The sequence below is a fragment of the Scophthalmus maximus genome, chromosome 10 (genome assembly GCF_022379125.1).
Source record: "Scophthalmus maximus strain ysfricsl-2021 chromosome 10, ASM2237912v1, whole genome shotgun sequence".
Lineage (NCBI taxonomy): Eukaryota > Metazoa > Chordata > Actinopteri > Pleuronectiformes > Scophthalmidae > Scophthalmus > Scophthalmus maximus.
Window position 1 is genome coordinate 85,561 of NC_061524.1, and position 16,004 is coordinate 101,564.

General features: G+C 47.3%; 1 protein-coding gene across 7 annotated transcripts; it reads right to left on the reverse strand.

Moving 5' to 3' along the window:
• Nucleotides 1-2,251: 2,251 nt before the first annotated feature.
• On the reverse strand, nucleotides 2,252-15,829 carry tjap1 (tight junction associated protein 1 (peripheral)). 7 transcript variants are annotated; one of them, XM_035606822.2, is made up of 13 exons: nucleotides 15,509-15,829; nucleotides 13,294-13,406; nucleotides 12,627-12,674; nucleotides 10,655-10,718; nucleotides 10,241-10,408; nucleotides 8,269-8,297; nucleotides 7,511-7,672; nucleotides 7,363-7,429; nucleotides 6,775-6,804; nucleotides 6,090-6,197; nucleotides 5,085-5,168; nucleotides 4,294-4,992; nucleotides 2,252-4,065 (listed from the first exon to the last, which is right to left on the reverse strand). In XM_035606822.2, the coding sequence occupies exons 5-13, from the start codon at nucleotides 10,358-10,360 to the stop codon at nucleotides 3,427-3,429; spliced, it is 1,938 nt and encodes a 645-aa protein (XP_035462715.1). In that variant the 5' UTR covers nucleotides 10,361-10,408; nucleotides 10,655-10,718; nucleotides 12,627-12,674; nucleotides 13,294-13,406; nucleotides 15,509-15,829; the 3' UTR covers nucleotides 2,252-3,426. The 7 variants fall into 7 exon arrangements, with proteins under 7 accessions (XP_035462715.1, XP_035462716.1, XP_035462714.1 ...); XM_035606823.2 differs by having other exon boundaries at nucleotides 10,643-10,718; XM_035606821.2 differs by lacking the exon at nucleotides 10,655-10,718.
• Between the last annotated feature and the right edge of the window lie 175 nt (nucleotides 15,830-16,004).

The following is a 16,004-nucleotide window of genomic DNA, read 5'->3' on the forward strand; positions in this document are numbered from 1 at the left end:
TTTTATTTTATAACACTGTCATGCTAACTTGTTAACCTCTGTAGCTTCTAGACAAACAATTATGTTAACATTGGCATCCATGTTGCTGTTGCCTAGCAGCAGTTTTCAGGACTACCACGAGGTCCCTGAAGGCATCATGAACAAATCAAGATGATGTCATGAAAGTTAAGTGACTTTTAACATCCTCAGTAATATTATAAGAACTGAATCTCTATTCATAACATGACGTTCAATCTGAACATGGAGCTCCAGACTCCCATCTGACCTGAATGCAGCACAAGCCACAGACAGAGAAGTAAAACTCTGATTGTTCTGTCCTCCTGATGCATGCTGGGACACAGCACAGACTAATGCTAACACACACACACACACACACACACACACACACACACACACACACACACACACACACACACACACACACACACACACACACACACACACACACACACACACACACACACACACACACACACACACACACACAGTTTAAGGTGACTTTAATAATCTTTAATAATTCATGTGTCTGTGACGTCGCCAAGAATAAAATTTTGTTGAATAATTCAGAGCTCGGCTGCAGTTAAAGGAACAGACCGCGGATATATCATGTTTTATTCACCAGACACACCGAGTCTGTTTTGTCTGTTCTGTTTGGTCTGTTCTCTTTGTCTGTTCTGTTCTGTCTGGTCTGTTCTCTTTGTCTGTTCTGTCTGGTCTGTTCCGTTCTCTTTGTCTGTTCTGTTCTCTCTGTCTGTTCTGTTCCATTTGTCTGTTCTGTTCTCTCTGTCTGTTCTGTTCCATTTGTCTGTTCTGTTCTCTTTGTCTGTTCTGTCTGGTCTGTTCTCTGTCTGTTCTGTTCTCTCTGTCTGTTCTGTTCCATGTGTCTGTTCTGTTTGGTCTGTTCTGTTCTGTCTGTTCTGTCTTTTCTGTTCTGTCTGTTCTGTTCCATTTGTCTGTTCTGTTCTCTCTGTCTTTTCTGTTCTGTCTGGTCTGTTCAGTTCTCTTTGTCTGTTCTGTTCTGTGTGGTCTGTTCTCTCTGTCTGTTCTGTTCTGTTCTGTCTGTTCTGTTCCATTTGTCTGTTCTGTCTGGTCTGTTCTCTCTCTCTGTCTGTTCTGTTCTCTTTGTCTGTTCTGTTCTGTGTGGTCTGTTCTGCTCTGTCTGTTCTGTTCCATTTGTCTGTTCTGTTTTCTCTGTCTGTTCTGTCTGTTCTCTGTTCTGTTCTGGTCTGTTCTCTCTGTCTGTTCTGTTCTGTCTGTTCTCTTTGTCTGTTCTGTTCTGTCGGGTCTGTTCTCTCTGTCTGTTCTGTTCTGTCTGTTCTGTTCCATTTGTCTGTTCTCTCTCTGTCTGTTCTGTCTCTTCTGTTCTGTTCTCTGTCTGTTCTCTCCTGAACTACCAACGTTTTTCAGTTAGAAACTTATTTGCGGTTCTTCTGCTTCAGAACACAGAAGATTATGGGAAATAATGGCCGACAGACTTGGCCTCAGCAAATAATCGTCTTCCTGTGTCCCATCATGCACCCTGTCAGAGCGTGACAGCATTCGTATCCCATCATGCACCAACACTATCATGAGGCGGCACCCTGTGATTGGTGCTCGTCTTCGGCTTCGTTACCAAGGAAACACACTTTTTTATTGTGTGACGTAAATGGTAAATGGACTGTATTTACATAGCACTTTTCTAGTCATATAGACCACTCAAAGCTCTTTACAGGAAAGTCACATTCACCCATTCAAACACATTCATACACTGCCGGAAGAGCCGTCAGAAGCAAGTTAGGGTTAAGTGTCTTGCCCAAGGACACAGCGGCATGTGTACTGGCGGAGGGTGGGATCGAACCGCCACCTTCGGGTTGGTGGACGAACGACTCTACGTCCTGAGCCACAGTTCAGATGTGAACTCGTCTGATGTGAGAAGATGATTAACGTGTCGTCACTTCTCCAGAAAGCTGAAAACTAATAATCAACAGGATCAATACACCAAACAGTCGATCAATGGATCAGTCGTTGGTCCTCGTGAGTCACGATCAGCTGACGTCAGAGTCTCACTGCTGCCACAAATATTTAAAATCAAACCCTGTTGACATAGCAACAGTGTTAACTGCTGCTGCTTCACAGTTTGAGTCAGTTCAAGTGTTTTTAATGTGAAGAAGCAGGAAATGCTCTGTTAGCATTAGCAGTGAGCTAATCCAACTGTGCTACAAACAGGAAACAGCTCCGTCCGCAGTGTTTCCACCAATCAGAATCAATCACAGAATATTAATGAACTTTATTGAGAAACGTGACAGGTGATCACAAAATCAACTAAAGATCAGAACAGAACCAGGACTAACACCAGGACCAGAACCAGGACTAACACCATGACCAGAACCAGGACCAGGACCAGGCCTGAGACCAAGAGTAAAAGCAGAACAAGGCCAGAGACCAGAACCAGGACTAAGACCAGGCCTAGGACCAGGACCTGGACTAACACGAGGACGCCATGTCAGGGGACAAAGTTCACGGGGTTAGGGTTTTTGTGGCACTAACAATCCTCTGTACCGAAACACCGGAACATAAAAACTGATCAGAAACAAAACTAATCAAACTAAATTATTTCTCCACAAAAACAAAAATAAAACTATTCCAGGGGAAGCCCTGCCCCCGGCTATGCCCCCACAGGTACAGTCAGAGTGTAGGTGGTGGCAGCCAGGGTCAAAGGTCAAATGTCTGCGACTGCAACAAAACAACAAGGTGACTAAACATCACGACAGGAAGTCAATGAACACATACAAAATAAAAGTCTGACCCTGCAGGTCGAGTGACAGGCACAGAGTGTGGTGTGTCTGTCATTTGTTCTCTTCAAAATAAAAGCTCCTGGTCAAGAAACAAGGCAAAGTTTTAAGTTTATACCACGCACGCACGCACGCACGCACAAGCACACACACACACACTCTGAATAGTACGATTTTTAATATTGATTTTTAAACTGACTCTTAATCATCTGACCACAAACTTCTGTGATGAAATGAACCAATGTGTCCACAAGTATGTGGACACTCGTCACTCAACGTCACTCAACAGGACTTACATTTTCTGATGAATTTAATTGTTGATGTTTTTTTTACATTCTGGTGAAAAAATGTCTTCAAGACAAACATCTACATGTTGAAATGTCCACATACTTTTGGCCAATTTTTATTGTTTGTTAGGAGCTATACAGACACCTGACCACCAGCATGTGGCCAAAAGTATATGGACAGTCATGTCTCACACACACACACACACACACACACAGCTCTGCAGCATACAGTAGAGTATGGCTATATCCTGGATGGGTGGGTGACCTCTGACCCTTGTGACAGACAGGTCAGTTGGCATGGAGACAGACAGCAGCTGGGAGCACAGTGTGGGGCGGGCAAGGCGGGCTCAGACAGTGGAGAGGGAGCATTAGTCCAGCAGGGTGCCTTGCTCCTGGGCTCGGGTCAGGCTGTCTTTGCGGTGCAGGTGATGGACGCCCATTCTCTTCGGACTCTTCTGAGGCCGCTGTGAGGGGGCGGGGCCAGCCAGGGTGGGGTCAAACTCCAGGACGCGGGGTGAGATGATGGGCAGGTCGTGGGGGAGGACGTCTCTCTCCTCCTCCTCCTCTAACTCCTCCCCCCCGTGGGCGTCGGCAGGACTGGACACCACCGTAACTGCCGTGTCCCCGCTGCCACCGTCGTCCTCCAGGTTCATCAGCAGCCGTTCGCCCTCATCAGCGGAGCCGTCTCCCCGGTAACGCAGCTTCCTGCCGGGCCGCGGCTCCGTGTCGGTGTCAGTATCGAGGCTGGAGCCTCTGCTCGGCGTCCAGCTCCTCGCCGACGACCCCTCCTCTCCGTCCGAGTACGCTGCTCGGTGGTGGTCTGAGGAGTCCCCGCCCCTCCCAGCTGGCCGCCTCCTCTGCAGCTCCTGAGCCGTCTGACTGCTGAATGACGTGCGGTGCGTCAGAGCGCCTTCGCAGGTCGGAGCCATCTTCTCCACAAACATCTTCTGCCAGTTGGCCAGGAGGTCTTCCTCCGAGCTGCCGGAGCTCGCCAGGGCACTGGGGGCCTGGGGTAGGTTACATCCTGTTAGTACAGATGCTCAAGTCTGTCCGTCTCTCACACACACACACACACACACACACACACACACACACACACACACACACACACACACACACACACACACACACACACACACACACACACACACACACACACACACACACACACACACACACACACACACACACACACACACACACACACACACACAGTCAGATGAGCTTCACGTTACCTGTGGCGGGCTGCTGAAGGGGCTGGACTGGCTTGACAGCGGTTCACTGGTGACATCCCGCTGCGATGGCGGCGTGTGCTGGTTGGCTCCGCCCCCCCCCGCAGAGGATGACGATGGGGCGGGGCTGCCGGGGGCCAGCCGCTCGTCGTCGTTCTGGACGAGGCTCAGAGAGATTGCCTGCCTCGTGGCGTAGGTGCAGTTGGGCAGCGGCGAGTTCTTGGGTATCTTCACTTTGTCGTCTGACGAGAACTCGATGACCTTGCGGCCGGGGTACAGGGGGTGAGGGGGGGGCGGCACCGGGTACGGATTCAGTTTCTCGAAGGAGGAAACCCCACCCGCCTCCTCTCCGCCCGACAGCCTGTCCAGACTGCGACAGGAACCGTTCTGCTGCGACTCTTCTGGACCGCCACCACGCTCTCTGCCCCGCCCCTCGGCGCCGGCGGAGCCGGTCATGTCCACATGCACGAACACATCCTCGGCCACAGGCCGGCCGCAGCTCCTGGACTGGGCAGAATTCAGGACCAGGGGCTCCGGTTTCTCCAGGATCCGGGCGATGACGGAGGTCGGCACGACATCAGCCGGGGTCAAACTGAGAGAATCCGGGTCCTGAGGGCCGGACGCGGGGCCAGGGGCGGGGCCTCCCTCCGGTAGGCTGCTCTTCATGTGTTTATTCAACATGTCCTGCAGCTCATAGGGCAGCTGCAGATGACACGCACACACATGTCTGCGTCTTCAGTGGTTGAGTTAGCATTAGCATTAGAATTAGCCACAGTGAGGTGTCAGTTACTTACATCAGCGAACTTGTGGTTCCTGAAATGTGACTTGTTGCATTTGAGCAGCTGAACGGCCAAGTTACAGTCCTGTCTGTAGCGCTCCTGAGGACAGAGTCACAGACAGACAGATACGGACAGTCACAGTCCGACACAGTCAGACACAGACAGTCAGAGACAGTAACAGACAGAGACACTCACAGACAGACAGAGACAGAGAGTCACAGACAGTCAGCCACAGACAGTAACAGACAGAGACACTCACAGACAGGCACAGACAGAGACAGAGAGTCACAGACAGTCAGACACAGACAGTCACAGACAGTAACAGACAGAGACACTCACAGACAGGCACAGACAGAGACAGAGAGTCACAGACAAAGACACTCACAGACAGGCACAGACAGAGACAGAGAGTCACAGACAGAGACACTCACAGACAGGCACAGACAGAGAGTCACAGACAGAGACAGGCACAGACAGAGACAGCCACAGACAGACAGAGACAGTCACAAACAGACACAGACAACCACAGACGGTCACAGACAGAAACGCTCACAGACAGGCACAGACAGTCACAGAGAGAGACAGCCACAGACAGTCAAAGACAACCACAGACGTCACAGACAGAGACAGTCACAAACAGAAACAGACAACCACAGACGGTCACAGGCAGAGACACTCACAGACAAGCACAGACAGGCAAAGATTCACAGACAGAGACAGTCACAGACAGTAAAAGACAACCACAGACGGTCACAGTCACAGACAGTCACAGTCAAACAGTCACAGACAGTCACAGACAGAGACAGTCACAGACAACCACAGACGTTCACAGTCACAGACAGACACAGACAGTCACAGACAGACACAGACCACATGAGCCTCAGATGGACACGTGACATCTGCTGACAGATTATTCCATGTGTGTTTGTTCAGTTACATATTGATAATTGATTTGTTATTGATTGATCCAGACAACAGATATGCAGCAGATTGTTTCTGTATGAACTCATGTGAACGTACGTTGAGCTCCTCCAGGCGGTCAATGGTGTTCTTAGCATCCAGCAGTTTGTTGGTGAGTTCCACAATCTCCTGGTCCATCGTCTTCTTGTCCCGCTCCACCTTCCGTAGCTGAGGGGGGCGGAGACATCTCATTAGAGCACATCAGCTGTCAATCACAAGTGAGACAGCCCGTCAGGAGGCTGAGGTGACAGCAGGCGGGCCTTCAGCAGAAACTCTACATTCAGATCATGTGGGAATAATCTTATGAAATATGAATCCATAATTCCAACGGGTTAGAATCCATCTAGACGACATTTTTGTAGTTTTATGTTTTTCACTTTACACATTTTGAAAAGTCAAAAATCGAGCTAGACACAAGAACGTCGATGATGTTTTAACGTCCCGGCTTTTTACAGTTTTTTCCCAGATCATTTGAACGCTGCACTTCACAGGTGCATTATGGGATGCTGCTGCGAGATGATCAATAAGATCTGATCAAAGTGCTGAAGCTACAGAGAGGAGAAGCAACCAGTTAGCAGCTAACACGAGCTAACGAAGCTAGCATGACAGAGGCGGAGGAAACACGGCGACTCTGATATAGATACGAACTGTAGTTATATATAAATGTAAATATATAACTACATATAGACAGACGTGAGCAGGAAGAGGAGGATGAAGAGGAAGAAGAACATGAATGAAACCCAACTGCATGAACCCAAGTCTGACTGACGGCAGCCTGGTGAGGAGGATGAAGATGAAAAGGTGATGAAGATGAGTCAGTCCATCAGAGCAGCGTGAGAAGAGAAGATGAAGAAGAACAGAATAAAACGTTCAGAACTTTTCACTGTGACGTGTTTCAATAAATAAAAATCCCCAACTAACTGACGGAGGAAAGTTGAAACATTTCAATTTGCTTTTTTCTAAAAGTGGAGACATTTTAATTTCTTAAAAAGTAAATGACAAATTTAAAAGTTGTGGAATTTCTAGTTTTTTTAAATTCAAATATATCATCATATCACAATAAACCATGAAGATTCATTCTGCTCATGATCTCATTAAAGAATCAAAGTTACAAATAATCATGTCCCTGCTCTGCTGTCAGTCAAATCAAGTTTTCCACAGGCAATCAATACACAGCGTCGGAGTGTTTTCATTTAGTTATTGATCAGTTATTGGCTGACAACACGCGCACACACACACACACACAGATCAGAGGGCAGACAGAGTCAGGAGGTGACAGGATGGAAGTTATATTCATGTTTATATAAATATGGGCGGACACACGCAGGTTTACCAGAGCGTGAAGCTTCTCCTCCAGATCCTGATTGGCTCTCTGAGATGCTGTGTAGCTGTTCTGGAGTCTGCAGACACAGAGGCCAATCACAGGTCAGCTTCTTCTATCAGCCAATCAGATCACTGCTCATTATCATCTGAGTCCTCACCTACGGAACTTGTCCCTCATCTTGTCCAGGTCGTCTCTGGTCCGGCTGAGCTCCGCCTCCATGTAATGACGGCTGCCGTCAAACTCCGCCTCCATGGCCTCCATCTTGTGGGTGGAGAGAGACAGGCGGCGCCGCAGGTCCTCATTCTGCTGCTGGAGGATTCTGGGAAACGGGAGGAGACAGAGGGCGGAGGTCGGGTGAGAAGAATCAGGATGATAATGTCAAAGTTTATAAATATCATGACGCCCGCTGGTGTCTGGCTGCAGTACAGGTCCTTAGCCCTGCCCCCTGGCGCCTGGCTGCAGTAGTTATTTGATGATATAGAAACGGGGCTGAGACGTGATGATTGACAGCTGACACTGACTCGTGATTGGTCAAGGGTGTGGGCGGGGCCTCGATACCACGGCTCAACTCCACGATCACTACTGGCGTCACCAGAACAAGATGGCGGCAACTTTATATACAATCAGTGATCGTCCGAATATAGTTATTGATTGTCTGCAAATAGTTATCGATCTGAATATACAGTCAGTGATCGTCGGTATATAGTTATTGATTGTCTGCATATAGAAATTGATCTGAATATACAGTCAGTGATCGTCCGTATATAGTTATTGATCTGAATATACAGTCAGTGATCGTCTGTATATAGTTATTGATCGTCTCTATATAGTGAGTGATCGTCTGTATATAGTTATTGATCTGTATAAACAGTCGATCAGTCTTATTGATGAAGCTGAGGAGACAGAGAAACTGACCTGATCCTGTCGGAGTCTGTTAAAGCATCCTGCAACACAAAAACACAACAAACTACTGTCAATCACAATAATCATCTCGTTTATATTCATCAACAGGGTACGGGGAAACAATCAATAATTAATAATCAAACTCAGACTGGACACTTTCATCAAGGAAGAAGAAAAATGCCTCAGTCTTTTTATATTTATTAGCATCAATAACATTATTGATTATTGGCTTCAGGATCACAAACACGAGCAGCAGCTGGACTCTGCTCCTCGTGTTCAAGGTTAATGAAACAGAGACGATCAGCTGTTTCCTTTGACGTGTGTCAGTTCACATCCCAGCATGCAGCTTGGCCCGATGGCTACAGATCAGTTGTGATTGGGGCAGCTACAAGCCAATCAGATGGTTCCATTCAGACACATTAGTGTCATCACTGGTAATCAATAGAAAAGGGCTTGTAGATATTAAAACAAATTAATGTTTTGTTACATTTACCTTCGTACTGCAGCATTCTGGGTATTTTAGCAACTTCACCAAAAACATTCAGAACATGTTGTGATGATGATGCAGATGATAAAACATGAAATTCTTCTGAACTCCACAAGTATTCAGACACTTCACACTGAGCTCAGGTGACTGGACCTGACACACACCCAACACACACACACACGACGAACACACACACACGACGAACACACACACACACACACACACACACACACACACACACACACACACACACACACACACACACACACACACACACACACACACACACACACACACACACACACACACACACACACACACACACACACACACACACACACACACACACACACACACACCACCACCACCACCACCACCACCACCACCACCACCTCCTTCTTCATCATCACAGCTGGAGATGTACACAAAGCCTTGTCAACAGGGAGGGTGGGGATGGGGGTGAGGGGTCGTCAACCTCTGACCTACCTTGATATGGGACAGGTCAGAGACAGGAAGTCTGTGTTTATTCCCCTGAATATGCATCTTTACTCTTTTCTCCCCCAAAACCTCCTCTTTAGGCCCCGCCTCTTCTGTGATGTCATGCCACTGCCCCGCCCCCTCCTCCTGCAGTGGCTGGTACCAGCTGCTGGGTCGCTGCAGCGCCGCCACCCAGTCGTCCCAGCGCCGAGTGCGGTCTGTGGGCCGACTCTCTGTCCGCTGCTTCCTGAGAGCAGGGCGGCCGCCGTGATGTCTACGATGGGGGGCGGGGCTTCCTGGCTCTCCACAGGGCGACCTACCCAGCAGTGTGAGGTGGGCGGGGCTCAAGACCCGACAGGTGATCTCATCCAGAAAGTTGGAGAAGCGGACCTTTTCCTCCAGAACCTGCATCTTCCAGTTCCAGTTGGTCGTGGTGGGCGAGGGCGAGGGCGGGGCCGAGGACCGCCGCTCCGCCCGGTCCAGTGAGCGGGTCGGAGTGTGGCGACCGGCGCCGCCCTGTTCGTCATCCAGCAGCTCCACTGACTTTGATTTCCTGATGAAGTTGCAGGCGTATTCCATGCCCAGCGAGGTCGGTGTCTTCAGGATGCCCTTCGGAGGGATGGTCTGCAGCTGACGCTCCCCTCTGCCAGAGGGGGCGTGTCTCCAGGCCGTGGTCGGGCTGCGATGTGCTGGAACACTCTGGTGGCCGATGGTTGTGGAGCGACTCGCTTCACGGCGAAGACTTGAGGTTCGCCGAAGACTTGAGTTGTTATGAGGACTCCTGCAGTCAGATGCCGTAACGCCCACCGCCATGGTTCTGGTCCTGTTGAGCCGGCAGGTGTGGCTTCTGAAGAGCGATGGCGGAGGGATGCAGAGCTCCAGACTGGACAGACTGGAGACATCTGGCTCGCTGTCCGATAACGGGAGCGGGGACGTCAGGATGTGGTGCGGCCGCCCGGCAGGGAGGTGGGTGAGGGGCTGAAAGGGGAGTGGAGGTGTGTGAACAGTGTGTTGGTTTACCTGGTCCATATCGGGCTGCGGGACAGGTGGGGGTGGAGCGGCGGGCATGGCGTGGCGGGTCTCGCGGTGCTGTGGTGGAGCCTTGCGGTACGGCTTCCTGGCAGGGGCCGCGCTCGTCATCCTGGGCCCCACGTCCTTCCTGATTGTCTTCCTGTTGATCGGTCGGTCCTGCCAGGAGAAGAGATGAGGTAGAAAACAACGCAGACGCCGCCAGTCACCCGTCAACCGCCCGTCAACCGCCCACCACCAGACCTCAACCAAAACTCAACTGCGACACTACTGTCACTCTCTCACTCTCCCTTTCTCTGCAGATCAATGCCCGGTCGCCCCACATCGACATCACCGAAGCCTCCTACATGTGTGACTGACAAAATGTGAATGTGTTTGTGTTGTTTTTGAGACCAGGCTGGAGACCTGCAGCGTGAGGACATCTGAGCACCTGGGTCCATGAAGACGTCCCCACAGTGCAGGTAGAACCCTGTCCTCACAAACACAAGAAATGCATCATAAGTACATCAACGGTCCTCACAAGGTCATCAAAACATGTGCTCTGTGCGTGTGCCTGAGGCGACACATTGATCTCAGTTTGTTTCCAGAACAGGAAGTGCAGCTCTATTGATCGGAACATTAACATGTGGGCATCAGACTGTTAATGTGAACAGAGCCGTGGCAGCTAACATGCTAACTGTCATGCTAACAGGAAGTGATTTTACTTAGTCAGGTCACGTCTATGAACAATGAAAATTAAAATGGTTTTCTTTTGTAGGATGTGACTCTTGTAAAAATGGCCGCCATTGTGTAATTAGCTCATAAATTTTGGAAAGAAATTATAATTTCAAGCATTCAAGCAAAGTGTTTGTTTTAAATTTGTATCATATATATTTCAGTAACATCTGTTTCTTGTAAAAAAAAAGTCCTCCATTTTATTTTATCCTTTAAATAAAATCTTAATATATTTCCTTCATGTTCATATCTTCCTTATGATCTTTTAAATAAAAAACAACATTAAGGTTGAACTAGTTCTGCCCAAGTAAAACTGATGCGCGCGCACGCACGCGCGCACACACACACACACACACACACACACACACACACACACACACACACACACACACACACACACACACACACACACACACACACACACACACACACACACACACACACACACACACACACACACACACACACACACACACACACACACCCTTCAGTGTAAATTAAGTTGTCGACTTATTCAACAGAAGAAACTGAGCTTCTGAGCTTCTGAATATTTCATCAGGTTTCAGCTGCAGTGAAGATCATTATCACTCTGACGTCTGAGTGTCACATGACCAACAGTTACAATAGTTGAGCATCAAAAGTTTTACCTTTTAATAACAAGTGAATTTTAATGAAAGTTATTATAAGTTGACAAAACAACAGGAGGTGCAGCTCAGTGAAATAACACATTGATGATTTCACTATAGAACCTGATGATAACGTGTGATTATTTACACACCACAGTGAAGGTTTATACAAAATGAACCTCCACCACTCAGAACACATGAGAAAACATATCTATCAGGAATTATTCAGTATATCAGAATCTTCAAATCCTGAACTCCGTTAATGTCAACGACAAACTTCAATAATGGAAACCAAACCAACCACAAACCATAAGACCCTGCAGTGTCCCCAGGACGACTGCAAGGACCGAACACAGACTGCATATAAAGATCACTAACAACAATCAGTGACTGTATATAAAGATGATCAATCAAGTATGCGGCGCCGATTGTAAAGTGGCGCACGCTGAAATAAACAGCAACATTAAGCAACAAACAACGTAAAAAAAGTGATGTGAATTTTTTAAGTCACTTTCACGACACAGACACTCAGGTGAGGATGAGGAGGATGAAGAAGGTGTCTTCATCTCGTCTGACTGCAGCTGCTGAATTTTACATCAAAACGCCCCGAGTGTTTTTACCCAACATGGTCTGCTGTCACGCAACACACCCACACACATGTATATTTCTATATTACCATTTCTGTGAGGACCCTCTGGTCTAGTTATCACATCATCATCATCATCTCTTTCTTTACTTCTTTTTTTCTGGTTCCCCCTGTTTGTGTCCTCTTGTTCTTTCACCGTGTTTCTAATATTAATTCCCTTTGCCCTTTTTGCTCCCTTCCTTTCTCCCTCCTTCTCTCCTCCCCTTCATTTCTTTCCTTTTTCCTTCCAACATTCTTTGGTCTTTATCCCTTTTCCTGTTGATTTCTTTTTCCTCTCCCTCTTCCTTCCATCCTGTCATCCTCCTTCCCTCCCCTCACTTCACCAGCTGATCATCTGTTTTCCTTCAGTCGGGTTCACATTATGACTTCAGGTGTGTTTCAGTGATTGTACCTGAACTGTGATCTGCTCCAGATCTGATCATCCACAGAAACAACACACCTGAAACAGACAGAGGATCAGCTGTTACACGTCAAGTCAAAGTCTTGTGACCATCAGAAAAACCTATGAAGAAACAAAAATGTGTTAAAGACAGACACATCGTCCCAATCACACTTTAATCATTTGCCATGGTTGCAGGGAGGTTGTTAGGGGCTAAGAGACCCACCCCATGGTGAAACAGGGAAACCAGACCAGAGGGAGAGTTAGAGGATCACCTGCCACGATTGTTCCCGTTTCCTCAGGTGTAAAAACTCATTGTGATCCAATCAAACATCAAGACACAAAAAGATTTGCACCCGACATTGATCCCCTCATCACAGTGAAGATATTTGATGTATGTTCACGTTCCTGCCGACACAAAACTCATCAACCTCCAGGTAAAGTCAGAGTTAATCTCTTCATTTAAACAGCTTCGCCACAGGAAGACATCAGGCGACATGGACATCACATCTGTATGTGTTTGTGTGACTGAAAATGTTCACTGTATTTTTACATCAGCATCATCACTGTGAGCTCAGAGACAGAGAAAGAAACATGGATCTGTTGAAAAGACAGAAAAGATCCAAGGCCACAGTGTCACAGTGTTTCTGTTTCAAAGAAATAATGAATAGATTCTCACCTCGTACGTCAGCACAGAAAACTCTTCATCCTCTCTGTTGTGTCCTCTCACATTCAGTCCACTTTCTCCTCCTCTTCCTCCTCTGGGCGTGTGAGCCTGAAGCCTCCAGTAACCTGAAACACAAGATGGAGGGATGGAAAAACACAAGTCAATTATCTGCTGCCAGCCAGACAGAAAACAGAGACGCAAGGAGAAAGAGAGAAACTCCAGACTGAAACATATACAGGTTAACAGCTAAAGTACAGAGAAGCTCAATGCCCTCAATTCAACAAATAAAGTATTTTGAATTGAATACATTTAGCTTCTGTGTATGAAGGCTAACAGCTCAAATACAGAGAAGCTAGAAATAGGTGCAAACACAGATAAAGATGCAATCTAAACCTTACAAATACAGTCTAACAACTTAAACTACAGGCTTAAATAAAAATACTGAATGACACAGCTAGAAAGACAAGCTAAAGGCTAATTATAATAGTTTAAATCAAATTAAACCAACTAAATGTATTAAAGAATGATTTGTCTAAAGCTAGCTTAAGTTCACCCTAAAAGCAGAAACAAGGCTAAAAGGTTCAGGTTAAAGGCTAATCGTCTTTATATACAGTCAGTGATCATACACAGAAGCTAAATGTGTCAGAGATTTCTTCCTGTTAAAAGGGAGTTTTTTTCTGCTCGTCTTTATATACTTCAGTGATTGTCTATACAGTCACTTAGCGTCTTTATATACAGTCACTGATCGTCTTTATATACAGTCTCAGATCATCTTTATATATAATCACTGATCGTCTTTATATACTGTCAGCGATCGTCTTTATATACAGTCACTGATCGTCATTATATACAGTCAGTGATCGTCTTCATATACAGTCTCAGATCGTCTTTATATATAATCAGTGATCGTCTTTATATACTGTCAGTGATCGTCTTTATATACAGTCACTGATCGTCATTATATACAGTCAGTGATCGTCTTCATATACAGTCTCAGATCGTCTTTATATACTGTCAGCGATCGTCTTTATATACTGTCAGCGATCGTCTTTATATACTGTCAGCGATCGTCTTTATATACTGTCAGTGATCGTCTTTATATACAGTCAGTGATCGTCTTTATATACAGTCAGTGATCGTCTTTATATACTGTCAGTGATCGTCTTTATATACAGTCAGTGATCGTCTTTATATACAGTCTCAGATCGTCTTTATATACAGTCTCAGATCGTCTTTATATACAGTCAGTGATCGTCTTTATATACAGTCGCTGATCGTCTTTATACACAGTCGCTGATCGTCTTTATACACAGTCGCTGATCGTCTCTATATACAGTATCTGATCGTCTCTATATACAGTCAGTGATCGTCTTTATATACAGTCGCTGGTTGACTTTATATTATACAATCAGTGATCGTCTTTATATACAGTCAGTGATCTTCTTTATATACAGTCGCTGATCGTCTTTATATACAGTCACTATTCGTCTTCATATACAGACACTGATCGTCTTTATATACAGTCAGTGATCGTCTTTATATACAGTCACTATTTGTCTTTATATACAGTCTCTGATCGTCTTTATATACAGTCACTGATCGTCTTTATATACAGTCACCGATCCTCTTTATATACTGTCAGTGATCATCTTTATATACAGTCACTGATCGTCTTTATATACAGTCACTGATCGTCTTACATACTATATATATATATGTCCCGATGACTTGTTGGTAGTCGGAGCAGGGAGATAGAAGCTCCTTTCTCCGGGACAACACGGTCAGACAGACGCATGGTGAATAGAGGAGCTGGTTGGTCTGGCCGTGCGTAACTCAGAAAACAGTCGGCCAATCAGAAGATAGGCTCATTACATATTAATTAGACAGGTCAATGTTGACATGTTTCTTAAGAATCAAAACTTCTAATAAAACTCCAGAAAGTAAAATATGGATCTTTAAGAACCAGTTTCAATGTGAATGAGGTGTGTATGTACCTCACGCTGCTGCCCTCAGCTGTGTCTGATAGGCGCGCGCGCGCACGCACGCACGCAACCCCCCACACACACACACACACACCAGCCTGATAACGGGGCCGACACCACACTGACTCCACCCTCCGACAGTCCGGTAAACCGGCCCGGTCCCGCTGAGCCAGCTCCCGTTCGGTCTGTGGCCCAGTTCGCCGACACACTGCTCCCTGACCACAACCAACCCGGTGTGAGCTCACCTGTGACGGCGCGGCTCGGCCCCGGTTGTCTCCTCCAACGAATCCCTGAGGAGACGAGGAGAAACTTTAGCCGGAGCTCTGGTCTGCTCCTCCGGCGGGGCGCGGAGCGGGGGGGGGGGGGCTCCGAACGGATCCGAGGCCGGGGAGCAGGACTGAGGTCCGGCTGAGGAGGAGGAGGAGATCCGAGGGAGGCGGCGGGCGGCGGGAGGACGAGCAGCGGACTGAGACGCGGCGGTTTCCGGGAGAAGGATCCAGTCAGAACCGCGAGGATGAAGTTGATCCGCTGCTCTACTCAACTGTCGCCATCTTCACCCGCGGGGTATGACGGGTAATCCTTAGGAATCCCGAGCCCGCCCGCCCCCTCGTCCTGCGTGCTGACGTCATACACCTGATCCGAGGAGGTGTCAAGTTTTGGGCGGGAAAAGAGAAGTTACAAACTGATGTAACTGTAGATAATCATGACGTCACACTGACCAGTGGACACAACATGATATCA

What these genes read in the sequence shown, in the direction of transcription:
- tjap1 (XM_047335155.1), bottom strand. Translation starts at nt 10,033, where the DNA reads ATGGCGGTGGGCGTTACGGCATCTGACTGCAGGAGTCCTCATAACAAC. An exon ending in ACAGACTCCGACAGGATCAG is followed by an intron (nt 7,673 to 8,268) that starts GTCAGTTTCTCT and finishes CCCGTTTCCCAG; the next exon opens with AATCCTCCAGCAGCAGAATG. An exon ending in ATGAGGGACAAGTTCCGTAG is followed by an intron (nt 7,430 to 7,510) that starts GTGAGGACTCAG and finishes CTGTGTCTGCAG; the next exon opens with ACTCCAGAACAGCTACACAG.